The 21,901-nt window shown below is 36.9% G+C and overlaps 1 protein-coding gene across 2 annotated transcripts; it reads left to right on the top strand.

Moving 5' to 3' along the window:
• The first annotated feature begins 14,052 nt into the window (after nt 1-14,052).
• LOC308693517 (uncharacterized protein) lies at nt 14,053-20,532 on the top strand. Of its 2 annotated transcripts, none has more exons than XM_081370440.1 (7): nt 14,053-14,262; nt 15,204-15,239; nt 15,871-15,999; nt 16,311-16,481; nt 16,565-16,846; nt 19,656-19,898; nt 19,995-20,532. In XM_081370440.1, exons 1-7 carry the CDS (start codon nt 14,235-14,237, stop codon nt 20,123-20,125), a joined length of 1,020 nt encoding a protein of 339 aa, XP_081226566.1. In that variant the 5' UTR covers nt 14,053-14,234; the 3' UTR covers nt 20,126-20,532. The 2 variants fall into 2 exon arrangements, with proteins under 2 accessions (XP_081226566.1, XP_081226567.1); XM_081370441.1 differs by having other exon boundaries at nt 14,054-14,262; nt 16,341-16,481.
• The last annotated feature ends 1,369 nt before the right edge of the window (nt 20,533-21,901 follow it).

Raw genomic sequence — 21,901 nt, 5'->3', positions numbered from 1 at the left:
CGGTAGTTTCCCTCATGTTGATGAACATGTGAAAGAGACTGAAAACGCAGATGTCCAGGACTTGAAGAATGATTACTTTGCCACTTTGTTGGGCAGCCATCTGATAACCTGTTGCCCCTACCCCGTCAGAACGAGAAGAATGATCCAGAATGACCAAGCTGTGATGCGTCTGCATGCTTCGTAATAGTCCCTATCACCACTAGTGTCTCTGTATGAAGGTCTACTTTGGTCATAGAAAGAGTCAAACTCAGTATGTGATTATCTGTCACACCAGCAACATTAAGATTTACGCACTTGTGAATCATCCGGGATAAGGCTGTGCCTTTGATGATCTATTGGCATTCCTCTGTCTGCAGACCTTGAGCTATAGTTGATCCACTCTCTCTGTCAGACTTTCCAGAGTCCAATGAAGTTTCATGAAGTCCTCTGAAGTTTTTTCTCTGTTATTTTCATTAGCCTCGTAAGTGGGAAAAGCTTCAATCACCAAAAGACCTGGCCATGCATGCAGGTGTGCGCATGCATAAACTTTGAAATGTGAATAGATAAACTCATTTGCCAAAAACATTTTGCATTTTATCTTTCACTTGTTTATAGTCCTTGATTCACTAGTCAAACTGTTTGAGTAGCTAAAACCAGTACCATTGAGTACCAGTACCAGTACATATATTCAAACGCGCATACCTATAGACTGAACTCGTAATGTGCATGTGCAGGGCATCTGCGTTCTCACTGGTTTGCCTTTTTGAAGTTTGCGCAGAAAGAGCTTAAGAGTTTTCTGTTAAAACGGTGTCGTGTTAGCGGCCCCTAAGTTAATAACTAATGATCGTTGCGACGGAATGAATCAATCAAACTAACTTTAGCTGGACAATAACTTTATTGTAGAGCTGCTATAAAGCCAAAACAATCTCTGTTACTTTAATTTCCTATTATCAATGTAAAGCTGCTTTGGAACAATGTACATTGTTAAAAGCGCTATATAAATGAAGATGACTTGACTTGACTTGGCTTTATCCAAATCCATGCTAGCCTCCACGGTCACTTCAATCACTTCAAAACGTCTCCACCAGTGGATCTTTTTTTTTTTTTCATCCCCAAAAAGATTGGAGGAAAATGTCCATTAAAGCCCTGCTGTAAGGATTCCACTGAAGGTGAGTTGAATTAAACCAAAGTGCAGTATTTATTATTATAACATAAATGAGATCAAAAAATACGTGAAGCATACTTTATTACAGTCGAAGAAGTGAAATAAATGCAATATTTGTCAAATACACAGACATTTCAGAGACATTTTCATTCAGTAGGACTACTTTATGTACTGCTTAATACAGTGTCTGTTTGTACAAGAAAAAAGTTCAACATATGTTGTTGATAAAAGAAAGCTGAAATATTAAGCTCGATATTGGTGTCCACTGCCGTGATTCTACATCCATCGCATTTAAAACCTGCCGAAGAGAAAGTTCACTCACGCGCCATGACCAAACCACCAGATGTGTAAGAGGGGCTGCAGAACATAGGAGCTGTAGATGGGTTCGAAATAATAATGCAGGCATACAGATAAAGATAAAGCTTTACTGACGTTTGTCAGATCTCATGCTGTTATGGAGCAGCTTGAGTTAACAGCTTGCTTCATCTTCTCCCGCACATACCACTACTACGGATGCGTCAGCGCGCCAATTCCCAATCCTTTTCAATAATGTCACAGAAGTACACCGATGGACAGTAAATTACCAAATTACCCAATTTCCATGAACACAAAATAATCATACAAAAATAAATCTAGCATTGTGACAGCAGCATCCATTGTTTTCATTCTCTTCAAATCTAGAAATTTAAAATGCTACTTCATTTGAACATTCATTATGCTGCTTTGTTGATGGATTTTTTTATTTATTTCATGATTGATAGAGAATATGAATGAGGAAAGGTTCAGTTGAATTACATCTCTGTTCTGTTCTGCTCTCTAGCTTTATCTTATATGGTGTATACAGGCAGAACAGGATATGAATAGGGTGACCACCTGCTAATAAGCCCAAGGGGGGACAAGGGGTATGTTTCTGAGGGACAATGTGGGACAATGCCTGGCGCGGCGGTGCCCACCCCACTGGCAGACTCACTGATAGTGGTTTACCCATTTCTAACACATACCACCTTACATATTAATAATGCCCTATTCTACTAAACATGTAATTGCTGATGTATGCTCATGAATAGGCCAACCAATGTGTATTTTTTTTCTAAATAAATATTTTGAACATTCAATGAATTGACAGATGTACTTCCACTTAAGATTTACTATTTAATTTTATTTATTTTCCATTACAATGTATTCACTTTAAATAAATTATAATATAAAATTGATTAACAGGAATTGTAGTTGCTCAACACCACAGGAAGAGTAAAAAAAAAAAAAAAAAAAAAAAAGTATTTATAAAAAAAAAAATACGATTGACATCGTATTCCCCTCCATGTCCGATTGAGAAGGACGTTTTGCAGGTCACAAAAAGCCCTCTCTGTATCCCCCTCAACACCTTTGAGCCACAAATATTCATTTTCCCAGTCTTTTTAATTGATGATGGCGGTGCCTCTCAGACTCAGCCTCTTTATCCATTTTTCGAATTGGAAAGCGCGCATCTAAAAGTTCCTTCCCAGTGTGTCTAGTACTATGCGCGTGCGTGCGCTGTCATGACAACAACGAAAAAGTTGACAACAACCTCAGCAGTTCAACTGAGGGGTGGGTGCTGAAATGTCAAGTACCGTAATGTTCGTTTGTCTGCTTGGGGCTCGAGGATATAGAGCGACCAACTTTTTTTTGAGCAAGCATAGATTATGCGTGATACGGTCTCAATTTGCGGGACGCATGAATTGGGCTTCAAACGCTGTGCGCGCACGCGCTACGCGGGACGGGTGGTCACCCTAGATATGAATAGGAAATCATAACAGATGGAACAGGTCTGAAACATTTCAAACACATACCTCTCATTGTTCTGCAGTGAACAATGAGAGAGACTCTGCAGTGGTGTTGTAGTTTTCTTCACTGTTAGAATATGAAATTAAATTAGGGTTCTCCTCACAATGTGTCAAAACAGTAAGAGACAAGAGAGCTGTGAGATGTTGCGTAGTAGTGGTATATGTCCTTGCTTTCTCACAGATGCAAACTGTTATTGATAAGTACAGTGATTATGCACAGACAAACTCAGCAAGCTCAGATTTCAGACATACAGTACATCTGTATATGGGAGAAGAATAAGAATCTCTATAAGGAAGACAACCTTGATGTCAGCGTATTGGGATTTATTTGTGTGTGCATGTTGTGGATCATGGTCGGAATTTGAGGAAAACTGACTTTATACATTTACTAAAAATGCATTAAGTCAGAAAGCTTTAGTATTATCTGTATTTAATATAGCGACATTTAGACAATTTAAAGCATGGCTTAAGTGTCAAAAACATTACACTATCATTCAAAACTTTGTGGTCATCAATGTTGCATTTATTTGATAACAGTAAAAACAGTAATCTTGTGAAATATACAATTTAATATAAAATATAATTTATTCCTGTGATCAAAGCTATATTTTCAGCATCATTACTCCATTCTTCAGTGTCACACGATACTTCAGAAATCATTCTCACATGATGATTTGATGCTCAAGAAACATTAATTAATATTATCAGTGTTGAAAACTTTTTTTTATTAATAGAAAGTTCAAAAGAACAGCATTTATTTTCAATAGATTTGTTGGTAACAATGTTAAAGTCTTTGTCACTTTTGATCAATTCAATGTGTCCTTGCTGAATAAAAGCATTATTTTCATAAAAAAATAAAATAAAAAAAATAAATCTTCCTGAGCCCAAACTGTACTGCTGTCATTTCAAGTATCAAATCCAGTTCTGCTCAGTGTTCTCGTATACATGTTTATCTTGTACTACTGAAACTCACAGCTCTTCCTCTTATTCTGCTCTTGTCCTACACACTGCTGACAGCAAGAGAATGAGTGCTGAGAAATGGTTTATTCCCATGGTACGATGTTTGTTGGAACAGGGATTTTGGTGCACAGTATTTATAAAACAACCCCACACTTGGGGAATACTGCAGCACAAGAGAACATGAATATCTAATAGAGAGATGTGAAGGAAGCCACAGGATATATCATCAGAAACAAATATATTCACTGTAAAATATAGTGTCACAGTTTTTCTTAATTTCTCTAACATAGTCTTTCATTCGGGTGTGTTTGTTTTATTTAATATTCTATAACACAAATCAAAATTATTTTTTAACTTACAAAGCAATACACAAATTTGCCTCAGTTTATATTAGTAATTCGGTTACACCATCCATACCTTCTCATTCACTTTGCTCATTCTGGGTCGCTTTCTCTGTATCAGCCTCTTTGAAAAATCAAAACCATGGTTCTGAAGTTATGGAATTCATTACCTGCTTCCATTAGGAATGCTCCTTCACTTGACGTGTTTTAAGAATCTGCTCAAAACACAGTTTCTTAAAACAGAAAAGTTTTTAATATTTAATTATCTATAGCTGCATTTCCATCACCCTTCAAGGTGTGAAAACTGAAATTATGAATTGAAAATATAGCCTACAGCCAATGGAAACACGTCAGTTTTGCAAAAATTCCCATATATCGCAGAAAAGTTTTTACGCTTGCATGAGGTGGTTTTCCAGGCAATTCGAAAGGAATATTTCGCAAAACTGCAATGGAAACAGTTTTTTCACATTTACAGGTCACCTGGCGTAGGAGTCGATCATTCTTTAAAGATGACGCGGTATGTTTGGACAGAAGACGAGACAGAGTTTTTTTATTAAACTCATAAAAGACAAAAGAATTGCGGGAATTCTAAACAACAAAGAAATGCCACATTTACCAAGACCTTGAAGCAGATACGAGGGAACATATAAGGGGTTTTCCTGACATTAATGCTTGGATAACACGCCTATGTCTCCTTTGATTTAAAATAATGGCTAGTGCAGTAGCTGCGATACATAGGCCTAAAACTACAAACATCCGTTGCCATGTTTGGAACCACTTATCGCGAGAGAAAAAAAAAAAAAACGTTTTAGTCGCATAACATCGGTTAATGGAAAAGGTGTAATTTCGCAAAAAAATTTTTATCGACATTTTGAAAATATCGCAAAAGTTTTGCGCAAATCTGCAATTGAAACCTGGCTGTTGTTATTATTATATAGATCATGCATTATATATTATTTGTTTTATTTTTTAGCCTTTGACCTCTGCTTCCGGACTGTTTGTGTTGTTGTACAATCTGTAAAGACCATTTGTTGTGAGATCAGGATTTGATTGTGCTTTTTCCATGCATCACGAAAAACAGGTTCACACTTACAGGCCTTTGAATTTCTGAACAGAAGAGATGTTATGTCAGGGATCTTTTTTCAGCATGCACACCAACCATAATGTCTGTGAATGAAACAATACATCACAAATCAGAGTTTAAGAAGTAAGAAGCACTGATGATAAATGAAGCATTGTTGTAAGATAATTGAGTACTTTGAAGTCAGGTTTTAAGTTTTAAGAGAAATTGCACGAGTTAAAGTGAGATGCATGCAGTCCAGTTGCCAAATTGAAATTAAGTTTGTTTCCAGGTTCACTGGGGCCATCCCTTTCTGTCTGTGGAGGGGTGTTGTTGTCTGTTTGTTTTGCAATGCATTGCCCTTCCTGGAAGTATCAAACATATATTAAAAGTTAGGCAGGATATGACACCTCTAAAGGTTCATTATTATGTGATCAAAGCTAAAATCTTCAACTGTCTCCATCTTGTCTTTCTGGGAGAAAAGATTTTATTTTCAGGTATGCTCTTTGTTTTATGCTCTTTGAAGTGCATATCACTTTAAGTTTTCTTAAAGCTTTCTCTTCTTCTCAGAAATTCAAGGGCATGTAGGTGTGAACCAATAGAGACGAAAGGAAGCATCGAAAAACAATCCAGCACAATCACTTCATTATCACACAACAAATGGTGGTCATAAGACTGTGCAACACAAACAATCTGGAAGCGGGGGTCAAAGGTGACAACCCCTCACCTGTTGGGGTTGACATATAGTCTGTTAAATTTTCTTCTTGTATTGTAGTGCTATGAGTATAATTTATTATTATAAAATGCAAAAGATATTGTCACAAGGCTGTAGCACAGACTGAAGAAAGTTAAAACACAACATAAGGGTTCACAAAATAAACACTGGACACTGAATGAGGAAAAGGAGAAAATTGAGTACACATCCAAACAACGCTAATTAATTAAACACATCGGAACCAAACAAACTCATAATGATGGTGACCATGGAAACAAAGGAGGAGTGGGAAAGTGAACAAAGGAAGACAGAAAACTAGGGAATACAAACTAAAAGTCCATGAATACTAAAGCAAACTGAACATAACTGTGACAGATATGTGCATACTTTTTCATTTTTTAAAGGTCAGATTAAAATGAAACTGTAATGGTGAAATACTGAAAAGTCCTGTAAGAGGAGACAGTGCCTACATACACATCGCTGTGATTGGCTGATTTTAAACTGAATTACATGGCTGTGATGTTCCTGAAACCTACTTTGTTTACTGCTGATTGAGTATATGGTAATAACAACTGTGTATTAATATAATAGCTTAACATTAGTTTTAGCAAATCAAATGTACACTTCATTCTGTATAATTGTAGTTATTATTTCTGAATCAACACAAAAAATGTTTATAAACTTGGTGATACTTTGATGAGAATTGGGTTTAATAAATATCGGCCCCTTTCAACAAAATGTTAGTAATGGTTGCTTGTTGATGGTGATCAAGTAAATGCTACTCTATCAGTGATTAATAATCAGTACACAGTGTTCTGTCAGTGAGCTGTCCTTTCTCTTCCTCAGCAGCTCCTCATGCACTTTCATCTCTACTTTCATCTTGAGTGCTTATATAGGGTTTAATTTTAACCAGGAACTCCCCAATAACCACCTCTTCCGCTAAGAAAACCACAAGACCAATAGGGCATGTGTCATCGCTTCACACTGCGTTGGAGGCGTGATGTCTGAAAGCAGAGGAGTACATGACGAACACACCAAACATGATGCTTCTCTCTGTATCGATGACCCCAGATTATGATATTTTGATGAATCCTTCACATTTTCCTAAGTACATATTGTCACAGTTGCTGGGGTCATCCACAGTAACCACAATCACTAGATTTGTACATCTTATGAATAAAGTGAGTGGTACTTGAGGTTATAAATTATGTTAGGGAATTTCTATGTAGTGTTTGAGGTTATCAGTGCTTGCTATGGTGTTCTTGGTTATTTCTAGGGGTTTCTGGTTGCTAGTCTCTATGATGTTCTGGTCTGTAAATATGACTTTGGTTGCTTGTAATCTTTGGCATATTTTGTGCCTGCTTTATCGTCCATCAGGTGCAGTTTGTAAATCTAATAGATTAGAACAATATTAGTACATCTTCCCTTAACAACCTGGATTATTTGAGATATCATTCATGTCAATAGCACAAACGACGTGGGCCAAAGTTTAATACTAATATTTTATTGAAATTCCTAATTATGAGCTATAGTTACAGTGATGCTTGCCTTATTTATAAGCACTGGCTGTATCCATTTGACAAGAATGGACATTAGCACAGTTATAGGCACAGTATGGTTGTGTATTTGCTGTTTATTCAAGAACAAAACTGCTTCCTGTTTTCATTCAGGTTATTGACCTTTCACACATCCTCTGTGAGAGGCCTAGAAGAGGAGAACCATATACAGTTAAAGGGATAGTTCACCCCAAAATGAAAATTATGTCATCATATACTCACCCTCATGTCATTCCAAACCCGTAATACTTTAATTTATCTCTGACAATGCTTATGCTCTGATAATGTTCCTCAACTCGAAGGATTGTTTTTATCCCGCAGGACAATGCTCCAATCCACACAGCCATGCCAATCAAAGTGTGGATTGAGGACCACCAGATCAAGACCCTGTCATGGCCATCACAACATCCAGACCTGAACCCCTGAAAACCTCTGGAATGATCGAGAGTAAGATGGACGGTCACAAGGCATCAAACAACTCCGAGCTGCTTGAATTTTCTCGCCAGGAGTGGCATAAAATCGCCCAACAGTAATGTGACCGACTGATAGGGAGCTTGCCAAGACGCATAAAAAGCTATTATTGGAAATCAGGGCTATTCATCCAAATATTAATTTCTGAACTCTTAAAGTTAAAACATTAGTAATTTGTTGTTTAAAAACGAACATAAACTTGTTTCCTTTGCCTTATTCAGTAGCCTGACGCCGTCATACTCAGAACTTCCCAACCTAAAATGTTTGTGGGTGGGGCTAAGTTCGGCTGGCATTATTCAAGGTCTGAAAACAAAAATCTTTTTTCATTATTTTGACCAGTTGTCATTTTCTGCAAATACAATATTTTTATTTGAAATTTGGAAGAAATGTTGTCAAAAAATTTATTTTATACATTATATATTTTAACAGATATGTACAGTATAAATAGTAAATCTAGAGAAACTGCTTATTTTGCAGTGTTTTTATTTCATTTTATATATATACACTCACCTAAATGATTATTAGGAACACCTGTTCAATTTCTCATTAATGCAATTATCTAATCAACCAATCACATAGTAGTTGCTTCAATGCATTTAGGGGTGTGGTCCTGGTCAAGACAATCTCCTGAACTCCAAACTGAATGTCAGAATAGGAAAGAAAGGTGATTTAAGCAATTTTGAGCATGGCATGGTTGTTGGTGCCAGACGGGCCGGTCTGAGTATTTCACAATCTGCTCAGTTACTGGGATTTTCACACACAACCATTTCTAGGGTTTACAAAGAATGGTGTGAAAAGGGAAAAACATCCAGTATGCGGCATTCCTGTGGGCGAAAATGCCTTGTTGATGCTAGAGGTCAGAGGAGAATGGGCCGACTGATTCAAGCTGATAGAAGAGCAACTTTGACTGAAATAACCACTCGTTACAACCGAGGTATGCAGCAAAGCATTTGTGAAGCCACAACACGCACAACCTTGAGGCTGATGGGCTACAACAGCAGAAGACTCCACCGGGTACCACTCATCTCCACTACAAATAGGAAACAGAGGCTACAATTTGCACGAGCTCACCAAAATTGGACAGTTAAAGACTGAAAAAATGTTGCCTGGTCTGATGAGTCTCGATTTCTGTTGAGACATTCAGATGGTAGAGTCAGAATTTGGCATAAACAGAATGAGAACATGGATCCATCATGGCTTGTTACCACTGTGCAGGCTGGTGGTGGTGGTGTAATGGTGTGGGGGATGTTTTCTTGGCACACTTTAGGCCCCTTAGTGCCAATTGGGCATCGTTTAAATGCCACGGCCTACCTGAGCATTGTTTCTGACCATGTCCATCCCTTTATGACCACCATGTACCCATCCTCAGATGGCTACTTCCAGCAGGATAATGCACCATGTCACAAAGCTCGAATCATTTCAAATTGGTTTCTTGAACATGACAATGAGTTCACTGTACTAAAATGGCCCCCACAGTCACCAGATCTCAACCCAATAGAGCATCTTTGCGATGTGGGAACGGGAGCTTCGTGCCCTGGATGTGCATCCCACAAATCTCCATCAACTGCAAGATGCTATCCTATCAATATGGGCCAACATTTCTAAAGAATGCTTTCAATTCCTCGTAGAATAAAGGCAGTTGTGAAGGCGAAAGGGGGTCAAACACAGTATTAGTATGGTGTTCCTAATAATCCTTTAGGTGAGTGTATATGTATGTATGTATGTATATGTATGTATGTTCAATTTTAATTTTAAAGGTACAATATGTACGATTTTTGTAATAAAATATCTAAAAATCGCTTGCACTGTGATATATTTCCTGCTGTTTTGTACTTACAATATCACAAAAGTTCCCAAAGATTTTTAATTTCAGAGAAATTGCAATTGTAAATAATGGCTCGTCCCTGGTCATTGTCGCCTGTCAATGACGTAATATCCGCGTGTTCCCTGGTTACCGCTTGTTCTGCCATAGTTGGCAACAGACATGGACAACTGTGTTACGTCTAGCGGCACGCTCACGCTTGTTGTTGTTTCGTTCTAACATTATGGACCATGGCAAGCAGACTTTAGGACACAAGAACTAAAATGAGGATCAATATCAGGATTTTAGAGATGCCGAGAGCTCCACGTCCACGACTAACTTTGACTTGACAGAGACGCCGCTCTTGCATACTTTATTAGACAGGTGAGCAAAATGTACATAAACAAATCAATGTTATATAGCTCAACAACATGATGACATGTTAGAATATGATCAGTATGTTATTCTAATGTTGATCTAGTTTACTGCTAATCTCATACAGCCAACAAACTAACACAAATAACATTATAACTTTCAACACACTCTGTTTAGTGTAAAGTGAAACAGTGCTGCGTTACCTCACAAGTTTAATATGTCAAATAAACGGATCTGTGTGAGTGAGTAGTAATTCAGCACTTGCGGGTAGTTCGGTAGAATCAAATGTCTTTATTCCTTTATATCTGTGAGACTCGCATGTGGCGCTGATATCTGTCTCTCATTAGCAATCGAGCCCTGCTTCATACCACAGTCATGTTAAAAAACATGAATAGTTTCACTCATCCATAAACATTATTAGATCCATCGGCATGACCTCAAGTTCCATAATTCCGCTTATGCGTCATCAACCTACACCTTTGTTATTGTAAGAGGTTATAAAAATAATACAAATAAAAAAATACATATTTCATATTGTAGCTTTAACATTTAAAAAATGTTACACACCTAATCAACAGTTTCAGTCATACATACATGGCAACAGCGCCTCCTACAGGCATTCAGCGGCCAGTAATAGCTGATACTTTACAATTACAGTAGCAGCTTTCCTAAGGCACAATTTACAACCCACTTTCCACTAGCCTGTGTACTTTACCCAGTACTCACACTTGCAGTCTGGGTTATTCATACATTGGTAAATTGATATTTGAACAAAATATACTAAGCAAGGCCCTGTTCTGACTATAAGTGCCCCGTTGCAACAAACCCCAGTTACACCTTTCTTACGATGGTCCACTTCAAACATTTTAATATATGTAACTTTGCTTAAAATGTTTGAAGTGGACCATCGTAAGAAAGGTGTAACTGGGGTTTGTTGCAACGGGGCACTTACAGTCAGAACAGGGCCTTGCTTAGTATATTTTGTGAACTAACTAGTTGTTGACACGTAGTTGCAAAGTTACGTTTAGTTAGTAGAATGTATAAAGTGGGCTATTGAAATAGTGTTAAACAAACCTCTTAAGTTCAGAAAACCAGAAGAACTGACTACAAAAGTTTATCAGGCACATTCATTTGCATAATCAGATCCGGGGCTCTTTTAAACAATTGAATGGTGTTTAACATTAGTATGAATATACATACATCATAGATTTAGAGGAAATAGAAGTGTAAGGTTTAAGATATATACAGATCTAACAGACACGCATGCATGTGCACACAGGTGCAGGTAATTTAATTAACAAAATAAATTATAAAAAGTTTGCCATTTAAAAAGCTCACAATTTCTGCAACCTAGTTATCAACAATTCCATCTAAATACAGTTTTAAACTGTACACCTTTAAACTTTTGTGGGTGTTTTTTTTTTCAAATCTGATAACAAATGTTGGTTTGCAGTAATTGATGAACTTATATCTACATGAAATATATATATATATATATTTTACAGATCATTTTTGAGGTGAATGTTTTTTTTGTTGACTTTTTGGATGTCATAACTTCCAAGAAGTTCATGCTGTAAGAGGTGTGGTAACAGATTCAAATGTGAAAGTGATAAACGGTAGAAGTGTAAAAATAGTAATGCAACAACCATTCAAATATTACGCAATCAGGTTAAGGTAATTAATATATATAATATAAGCATATTAAAAAACTACAAAGACATATCATTCCTCTTTTTTGTGGCTATGGCAAAGCAGTTCTATAGAAACCTGAGGAAAAAGAAGTGTGATCATATCATTTTGTGAGGTTTTTTTTAATGTATAAAAATAATTTCTGGGTGTCCTTTTTTAGGCCACAACCACCAAAACAGAGTGTTTCAAAGAGAGAGTAAAAACAGGATAGAAAACAACCTATTACTTCTAAATGATGTTTTTGATTGCAAATATTTCTATAATCTTGCTACAATTGGCCCGAAGAGAACAGTTAATGACCCCTTTAATACTAATGCCAGAAATGTAAATGTAAATTTATAGAATGCTAAATAATAAGGCTATTCAGAAATCATGAAGGACTGGAACATTGAAGAACGCAGAAATGAGATCTCAGACCGTTATAGTAGTCAGATAATTATGTTATTAATTTAGGGACGGACTGGGACTAAAAAACGGCCCTGGACTTTTGACTAGGCCCGGCCCAAAGCAATCGGCGCACGGAAACTCAACAACAACAACAATAATGCCTGCCATGGGTGTCACAAAACTTAAATTGTGGCTCATGATACTATAGGCTACCATCCAAATTATAGCAATAGCACTGATGTTGACTAGATGTTGTGTTAAAAGCATATTATTCTAGATTAACTTGAATACTCACATATAAATGGACTTGGTCTAAGCTCAACCTGAATAAACAAATGATGGAATGGATAAAAAAAAAAAAAAAACAGGTTTTATTTCAAGAGAACATGGAATAGATTATAAAATATGCTGTGCCAATCTATTCCATTCTGTCTTAAAATGAATTTATTACTTAATAATCTTAATTAATTTATGCAGTAATTAATCTTACTGCACAAGTAATAATACCACATCTAAATGAAAATACACCATTACAAATTCAACGTCTGTATTCAAAATCTTCAAAGTTTGTAAGCATTAACAGTAACGTTACCAACATTTTTAAAAGTAAAAGCACAACATATTTCTTAATATTAGCTACTGCATGTGGGATTTTACAGCTAAAATGTTTAAGTTTAGCTGTTTTAACTACTGTAATCATTAAAAATGTAGCAACCTGAATATCACTTCCTAACATCATCCCTAGCAAGTAACTCTCTTTCTCCTCTCATGTTCCATACTCACTTGCCCTGGATCTGCCTGTGGAACAAGCTCATCTTTCTGTCCCTCATCACTGGTGGCATGTTGCTGCATAGCTGTCTGGCTCACTTGCTGTCTGGCTGCTAATATTTAACTGCGAGGTGCTGCTGCTGGCTGTGCTGCTAAATATTCCAGTTAGTTTGCGACATTTAGCGGCTTCATCTAAATTCCGCAATTTTTTTTTCTCTCGCCTTCTCAGCCCCACCCTTTTTTTCTTCCGTTTTTTACCCGCGGCCGCGTTATGCGTAGTGTTTGTTTGTTTCTATGCTTTTATCTAATGTCTTTGCTTCTTACTTGGCGGCCACAGCCAGTGCAGCTAGCATCCTACTTAAAGGTGCATTGCTGCCGCCTACAGTACTGGAGTGTGAAACAGATTAGTGGGGAAAAAAAAAACAACAACAGGTGATAACTGCGTGCGTGGCGGGTGGTGGGCCGGCCAACCGGCCGTCCTGGAGTACCGGCCGTTCTGTGATTCTCCAGATCACACATATGGCCAGTCCGCCCCTGGTTATGTGAAGTTTATCTGTAACATTTCCCATATGTGTTATTTGTAGTTCACTACGATCACACTGTTCCCATAACAGCTCAGCAACAGATGCTGATTGTAAAATGATTGCTCATTTCTAATTCTATTAGCCATTCATACAAGTGGGCATAATATTCTAACTATAATTTTATTCTAACTAAATTCACGGACACACTATGGTCCTGGTATATGAATAATAAACAGTTCACAGGTGATATACTGTAAATCACCCACAGTGTCAGAGATCTGGTTAAAGATGAGATGATTTCAGGCAAGGGTTGCCACGTCCGTGGTTTCCCCGCCGAATTTTGTGAACTGCACACAGCAGAATTGGGCAGCTTTTAACTTTTACTTCTGTTGCCCCAGATTATGCAATACGTGTGGTTTCTGTTAACCAAGCAGTTTTCACTACTTTCTGCTTTTATTTTTGATTGCATGAATTTGTTATTAAAGCCAGTACCATTATTAGCTATACATGAAAGAACCAGATGAACGTCAGTAGAAACTGTTTTGGCGTTTCATATTGTAGATATATCGTTAAGGTTTTAACAGTCTGTGTCTTCAACCATCTGTCGTTATTCAGTCGGTATGGAGCTCAGGCAACTTCCTCTTCTCTGTGAGTATTTTTTTTTCTCTGTATGTATTCTTTCTCTGTATGTCAGTGAATTTTACATTACATTATATTTATTATGACAGACACCTTTATCCAACATGAAACTTCACTAAGGCACTGGATTACAAAATTCCTTCCAGAATTAATGGACTGATGTCATTTAGACGCAATGCAACCATTTTTTTTTCTCATGTTTGATTTTTTTGCATCTTTTCAGTGTTCTATTTAATTTATTTACTTTCAGTTTGGTCCTGTGGTTGACAGTAATTGCAAATACATTTATCTTTTTTAATTGCTTATACATTGGTTAAAACAGTGTATTTCACTGGACTTTTTTGAGTAGTTTCTTTAAAAGCTTTATAACTTTAAAAGATTTTTCTTTGTAAGAAATAGTGAGCACATAAATCTATGCTGGCCTAAAACTAAAATGACTGAAATAGTAACACTAAATCAAAAAGCACAGCCTTGTAGTAAAATGCATAAACACATTTTATAAAAAAAATAAATAAAATAAAAAAATATATTTATAGAATCATCAAAATCATCAATGAAAATCATCAGGTAAAACATAACCAAGTTATCAACAGTTTTGCAATTTAGGTTTAATTCATAAAGTGTAAGATAGAGTTATAAGCCATTTTAATGCATTAAGTGTTTGCATTTGATGTGAATGGGACACAGAGTTCTGTAAATAGGCATTAAGAGTTTATTTTCATTCCTCTGTTTGTGATCAGAATGTTGGCTTTAAGTTACTTAAACAGTTTTCTCTGCATAGCAAAATCTATCAAATAAATTCATCATCTGCACTCATAAATTTAGCTCTAGACAAGACAAGCCTCACATTTGAGCTTATAATGGTGTTTCACAAGCATAGGCACATAGGCTACTGTTATATGTCTGAAAAAGATCTTTGAGCAAAAAAGTTTTTCTCTTTGTGTTTTTAGTGCTGATTTCAAACATCCACTCTGGACACACTGAAGGTGATTATATTTGATTCATACATTTCATCAACAAATATTAGTGTTACATTTATAGGATTAAATACACCTTATTGTCTATCTAACAACGCTGCCTTTTTTAACATTGTCAGTCTATTATTCACAAATATTGTCTACTGTATACTGTAACAGATGATTTCCGTTTCTGAAGTCTAATATGTGAATTGTGAACTGTTTTTCACAACCACTGTCGATTTTCATGGCCGCCATTTACAGCCTAACAAAGTTGACGTGTCATTAAAAAGCTGTAAGTCATAATGCATGCATCTCTGTAACACTTTTTTTTTACTATAAAAAAGAAAGAAGTTTTAGTCCTCATTGGTTTGGTGACAGCAACACCTACTGGTCAGAAACAATAGTATTTTAGTTTATCTAACATCAACATTTTTAACAAAAACTGCTGTATAGCACCATCATGTAGGTATGGAGAACAACACTAAAGTCTAACGTGATTTAGCAAGTATATTTTGCAATCAAGAAACCATTTATACTTAAAAAAGCAGCTCACAACACAGTGATGAAGTTACACTGACAGTATCAGGTGAGTTTGATCATCTCTTCATAAACACACTCAAGTTTAACATGTTATTAATGAGTGATGTCTCTATTTCAGTTCCCAGAGCAGTTTTAAGTGTTTCTCCTCAGAAGTGGTTGACTGAAGGAGATCCAGTGACTCTGATCTGTGAGGTTAACGGCTCCTCTACAGGCTGGACATTCAGCTGGTTCACTGAAACTGTCTCAGGTCAGTTATAATGTGCTTCATCTGATAACATCTAAATTAACTGGGTTTATTCAAGTCAATATGACTTAATCAACCTGACCAAGGATTACATCAATAACATTTTTACCCAAACTCTTGCAATTGGCTAATAGTGCCAGTGTTTACACTTCCCTTGGCAATCAACCTACAAATGACTTATATTTATCTCTGCATATGAGGCTGGGCTAGGAGACAGAACTGTAACATTTACAAAAGTTATATTGGCTTTTAAAGGTCAGATTATGCAGAAATACATCTTTAAGATGACATCCTAACATCCTGACTTTATACAGGGAGCAGGAATGATTATGCCCTCCTCTCAGACAGCAGCAGAGGAGCTGGAGGAAAATACACTGTCAGTTCTGCTGATCTAAAACACACAGGAGTTTATGTGTGCAGAGCAGAGAGAGATAAAACAGCCGTTTACTCAACATACAGCAACACACAACCACTGTGGGTCACTGGTGAGTATTTTTCATTTTTGAAAAAGAGAGTTTTGAAGCTCAAGTTTAACACTTCCAAATTATAGCTGTAATTGTCTTGTCAGGCGTTTCTCCTCCAGTGTCTCTGATCATCAGTCCCAGCAGAACTCAACACTTCACATCTGTCTCTCTCTCTCTGAGCTGTGAGGACCAGAGTAACTCTGATGGATGGACAGTGAGAAGATACACAGACAGCGGGCGGCTGGAAGATTGTTCATCATCAATGTGGGGATCACAAACAGGATCTACATGTACAATCAGCACCACTGTCCCATCAGACACTGGAGTTTACTGGTGTCAGTCTGAATCTGGGGAGAACTATCATCCTGTTAATATCACTGTACACAGTGAGTCTTTATTTCCATATTTTTTAATTTAACTCGTAGGTTACAAACAAGGCATACGCAGATTGGTGCAAGAAGCATTAGATCAGGGATCTTCAACCTTTTTGAAGTTTTGTCTAAAATAACTATATGTAAAAATAACTGTGTGTGTGTATTGACGTAATTTATTAAGATTACACTGTAAATCTATTAAAATAATAAATGTTGTTATACAGTCAATATTAGGGCTCGATACTTTTTAGGCACTGACCAAATTGCCTCAATACCATAGAGTATCAAAAAATGTCTTGTCATTTGGTGCCAAATTTCAATACCTGAGGGGTAAGTCAGTGAGCCCATAAGCATGCATTGATTGTGGATGAACCATTGTGGATGAACCATTGTGAGGCATCAAGAAAAAAACACTATTTTATGGTGGTTACGCTCAGAGGCGTGACTTACACATGAGACTGTAGTGGGTGCTTCTCAATATCATAGATATCATATAAAGGCTAGATGTCTCGTCCGCGCTGCTGGCCAATGGAGGTCGACGTCCGCACACAGCGGCCATCTTACGACAGGGTGCTCGCTCACTCGTAACATGGTGCATGTACTTTTAAATAACCATAACTTGCTCAATTTTCTACCGATTTTCAAACGGTTTGGTTTGTTATAAACGTCAGAGATGTAGCTATGAAACTGCATACATCTGAAAAATTATACAAATGGACTTCCATATGAAAGAATTATAGCCACGGTAATGACGTTTGTAAGAAACCAAACCGTTTGTAAATCCGTCAAGATTTCACTGAGATAAGAGGATTTGTGTGCATGCTGATCACTCACCTTAATTCACAGAGCCCTGTAGTAAGATGGCCGCCGGTGATGCCGTAAGTGACTCCGCCTTAAGACATCTAGCCTTTATATGATATCTATGCTCAATATCCCTCCTCTCTCCTCCATCCTCCATCATATGACCCGGAAACCGATCGAGCTCAGCAATCTTGAAGGACATCTCAATTCTCTAATTGCACCGCGAGGAGTCGAGGATCGAGGAGTTTGGAGGCTTCCTGAGGAGTCATGAGCGAGGATACACAGGTGTATCCTATGCGGAAGAGTTTTATCGACTTAAACATGACGCACGTCTAAATTCTCCTCACATCGGTCACAATCATTTTAATTTATACTTTACCTTTGCAGTATATATAAACCACACATCTCACATATTTCAACAGGGTATCTTGCTTTATAATTATTTTTTATGAATTTCTTAAATAAACAAACTTCAACAATATAAGGGCAGATCCTTTGAGCGCTGCTGATGACGCCATGAAGTGACGCTTGAGTGATCAAGTATTCCAATGTATAAAAAAAGTTACATTCGATTCCTTCGTCCTCGCGTGGGAAGGAAACGAGGATTCACGAATAAGAAATGAGAAGCACCCAGTGTGTAACACACCATGTCCTAACTACACGCAAAGCGGCGCGACGCGACGCCGCGACATAAAAGGTATCTTTTCCATTTTAATAGTTTTTGTCCTAACCAGCCGCGACGGCAACACGCGGCGATTTTAGAAACGGTTTCTATTTTCTGCGACATCGCGGCTGGAACAACAAACAAAAAGTGTGGCAATGATCATTTCAGGTACTGTTTATGTGCTTTATTTAATGTTAAAAGCATGCAATGTGACTTTGAATATCATTTAGTGCTCCCAGCTTTGTAGCTGTAACAACAGCAATGGATAATTCTCCTCAGATCTTGAAATTAAACAAATGGAAACAGGGACGTTCAAACTGTGAACAAACAAGTGCATTTTTTGACAAAGATTGTTTTACTAACTCAGCCTATGTATTTTTAATATAGTTTAAATGGTGTAATATTTGTGAATTTGATTATATAGCCTACTTATCTATTTTCTTGCCAGTGCCGTCAAGATCACTCTCTGGTGCTGTGCACTTGCCAGTGAAACTCGCCCACACGCTGTTCTGATTGGCTTTGGGTTTTGATTGATTTTGACGCATCTTCAGTCCAGTGTGGACAGACGCTGCCTCACAGACATGAGACATAGGCATATAGAAAGCTTGAAATGTCTACTTTTAAATGAACCAAGTTGAATTGAAAACAAATACTCTCTGATTATGTAATCCAAATGAAAGGTGCATTTATCTCTATAGGCACACGTTCACTATACAGCGGAGATAACGAGTCAGCAACGTCAACTTCATTCTCGCAGCCAACACTCATTACTTTATTAATAAACATTATTATTATTATAAATAAACAATTAAAATGTCTCTTTGCTATTTTTTCCTAACACATTCATAATCATTAGGCTACTTTTGCCAGTGCTTTGCGGCAAGCTTTATGTGTGCACTTGAGCGCAAAGCATATACTCCACATTCAATTTTAGTCTAAATCAAATTTAGAGATGTTAAAATGGGGCTGATCTGATCATATTTCTAGGATCTAGTAAGGGAGCTCCTAGAGCCTGCGTGATATCTATCCAACAAAGCATTATGATAATCTGGTATTGATGTCATGAACGAATTAATTAGCTTTTCAACATTAGACAGTATATGTCATAGTTTTGGCAACATTTCTAGGTGAAAAAATAAAAGACTGTTAACACTGACAATGGGATTATCAAAAGAAAGATTGCTATCAAACATAACACCCAAGTGCTTAACTTTAGAAGACAATGTAACCGTTTGGTCCAATAAATATATGAGGAAATATACAGTTGAGTGTTGTCAGCAAAACAGTGAAAGCTTCTCAACACAATCAGCTATTCTGACTATTTGCAAATATTGCATGTCTCCTGTGTTTCTGTAGTTGGTGTGATTCTGGAGAGTCCTGTTCATCCTGTGACTAAAGGAGATAATCTGACTCTACGCTGTTTATATCCATATATAAGCCCACCAAAACTCAGAGCTGATTTCTATAAAGATGGATCACTCATCCAGAATCAAACTACAGAGATGATCATCCCGACTGTCTCAAAGTCACATGAGGGTTTCTACTACTGCAAACACCCAGAGAGAGGAGAGTCTCCCAAGAGCTGGATCTCAGTCAGAGGTGAGAGTCCATGAAACTGTGAGCTGATTTATTTCTTCATATGCCCTCGTTCAGATATAGCGCATGATATAAAGTGTTTGTGTGTCTCTTTTTCAGGCTCTCATTCAGACTCTCAGATCTCTGTCCTCCACATACTCAGTTCTGCACTGGCAGCTTGTCCATATCTGATAGTGACGGGCATGCTGATTTACAAATGCTGCAGAATGAGAAGCAAAACACCTGAGTGATTTATTAGAAGTCATAATCAACATTAGGCTATCTATATTTAATTGGCCAATTGTGACAGTGTCTTTTGCTTGCTATCTGGAGGTATTGTGACAATACAAATCAATTCATTTGAATCTGTCTTTTAGCATACCTTTGTTGAGAAATCAATACAGTGAAAGATGAACACACTTAGCTTAAGTAAAATGTTTTGTGTGTATTTAACTGTTATATCTGTTGAAGAAGAAGAAACTTCTATCTAATGTTAATCCAAGAAAACTTTCATGCTTCCTGGAATCACTCAATATCTCATTCACAATCTTGGGCAGAGCGTGCTTACTGTAAAGAAAACACACTAAAACTGTGTTTTAGTGACAACAGCATGTTTAACTTTTCATATTTCTTCTTTAAAAATAAAGAACTAATGCTGAAAAAAATCTGGAGCTGTTTGTTGTTAATTCTTGCAGTGTTTTAAATATATAAAAAAATTACTTGAGTATGTTTTTAGTACAATACAAATATACTTTAATGCATTTTTAATACATTTAACAGTACGTCTTTTTCACCTGGGCAGTCAGATCAGAATAACTATGACCTATGTCATCTACATAAATTATTACAGTTAGCATATGCAGATAAAAAGAATACTCTCACATTTTAATCAATTCCTGAACATGCATTTTTTTTCTATCCAAAGCCAATGACTTCACATGTGATTGTTTTTTTTTGGTTCTGACTGGTGTGTAAAAATATTGCCTAGTGGTTTCTGAATGTAAATATGAGTTTAATGTGTAAAATGAGTAATGGAAATATTGACACTTAGCAAGAACCACTAATTAAATTTCTTGTGTGTTATGTGTTAAGTCTCGTTCTGCATTAAAAATGAATAAAACACATCAAATACACCATCAACTAGAAATTTGCCGGGTGTACACAGTGGAATCTTTGCCGTTGGAGAAGATCAATTTCAGTGGTTTTCTTTTTTTCTCCGTTGGGAGAAATCGTGGAATCGTTTATGGTCATATGGTTGTAGATTGCATCATGTATGAGAAACTACGAGCCGAGCAGAGTGCCTTACGGGCATCTCCTGAGCTACCAATCATTTTTAAACGTTCAAAAAATTCAGTAAGTCAGTCTAAATTTGACCAGTGTATAGGCTCTCCCCCATTACCAAATCATATACATACATCATACAACCACTACTAGCAACCTTATAGTGTGCGCATTGAAGGGGGTGGATTGGAATCCACTGCTGATTATAAAATGTCTCTCTTGTATTCTGTCTGCAGTAAACACTAGAGTTCAGGCAGTCAAACGGTTTCTACTCTTCTTCATGATGAAGAGGAGAAGATCAGGTAATCAATGGTGTAACTTGTAACACCATTTTCACTACTCACTGCTCCTAATGTGTGTGCACTAACTTGGATGTTTAAATGGACAAATTCTGACAAATTCTGACCAAACTGGGCCTTCTCGTCACTTCACTTTCACTTTAACAAATCATTGCTGCCCTCTACTGGAAAGACATTGAAATTGTAATGGAAAATTAAAAATATCAAAAGCATCTTCAGCATTCACAGAAAAATAATGCCAGTATTTATACATACTGAGGGGGGTGGATAGGAATCCACTCTGCTGCTTCAATGTATATGTAATGAGTTATAATCTAAATATCAAATAAGTTGAATGACTTCTCTGGAGATTTTACTTTGTTATAGAAGTTACCAGTGTTATTACTGAAATGTTCTTTTCATGTATTATTTAATGTCTGTATTTGATATCTAACAGTGCTTGCTTAT

The sequence above is a fragment of the Scardinius erythrophthalmus genome (assembly GCF_964197995.2).
Source record: "Scardinius erythrophthalmus genome assembly, chromosome: 1".
Classification (NCBI taxonomy): domain Eukaryota; kingdom Metazoa; phylum Chordata; class Actinopteri; order Cypriniformes; family Leuciscidae; genus Scardinius; species Scardinius erythrophthalmus.
Note: the sequence above shows the minus strand (reverse complement) of the source record. Positions and strands in the feature narration are given on the sequence as shown.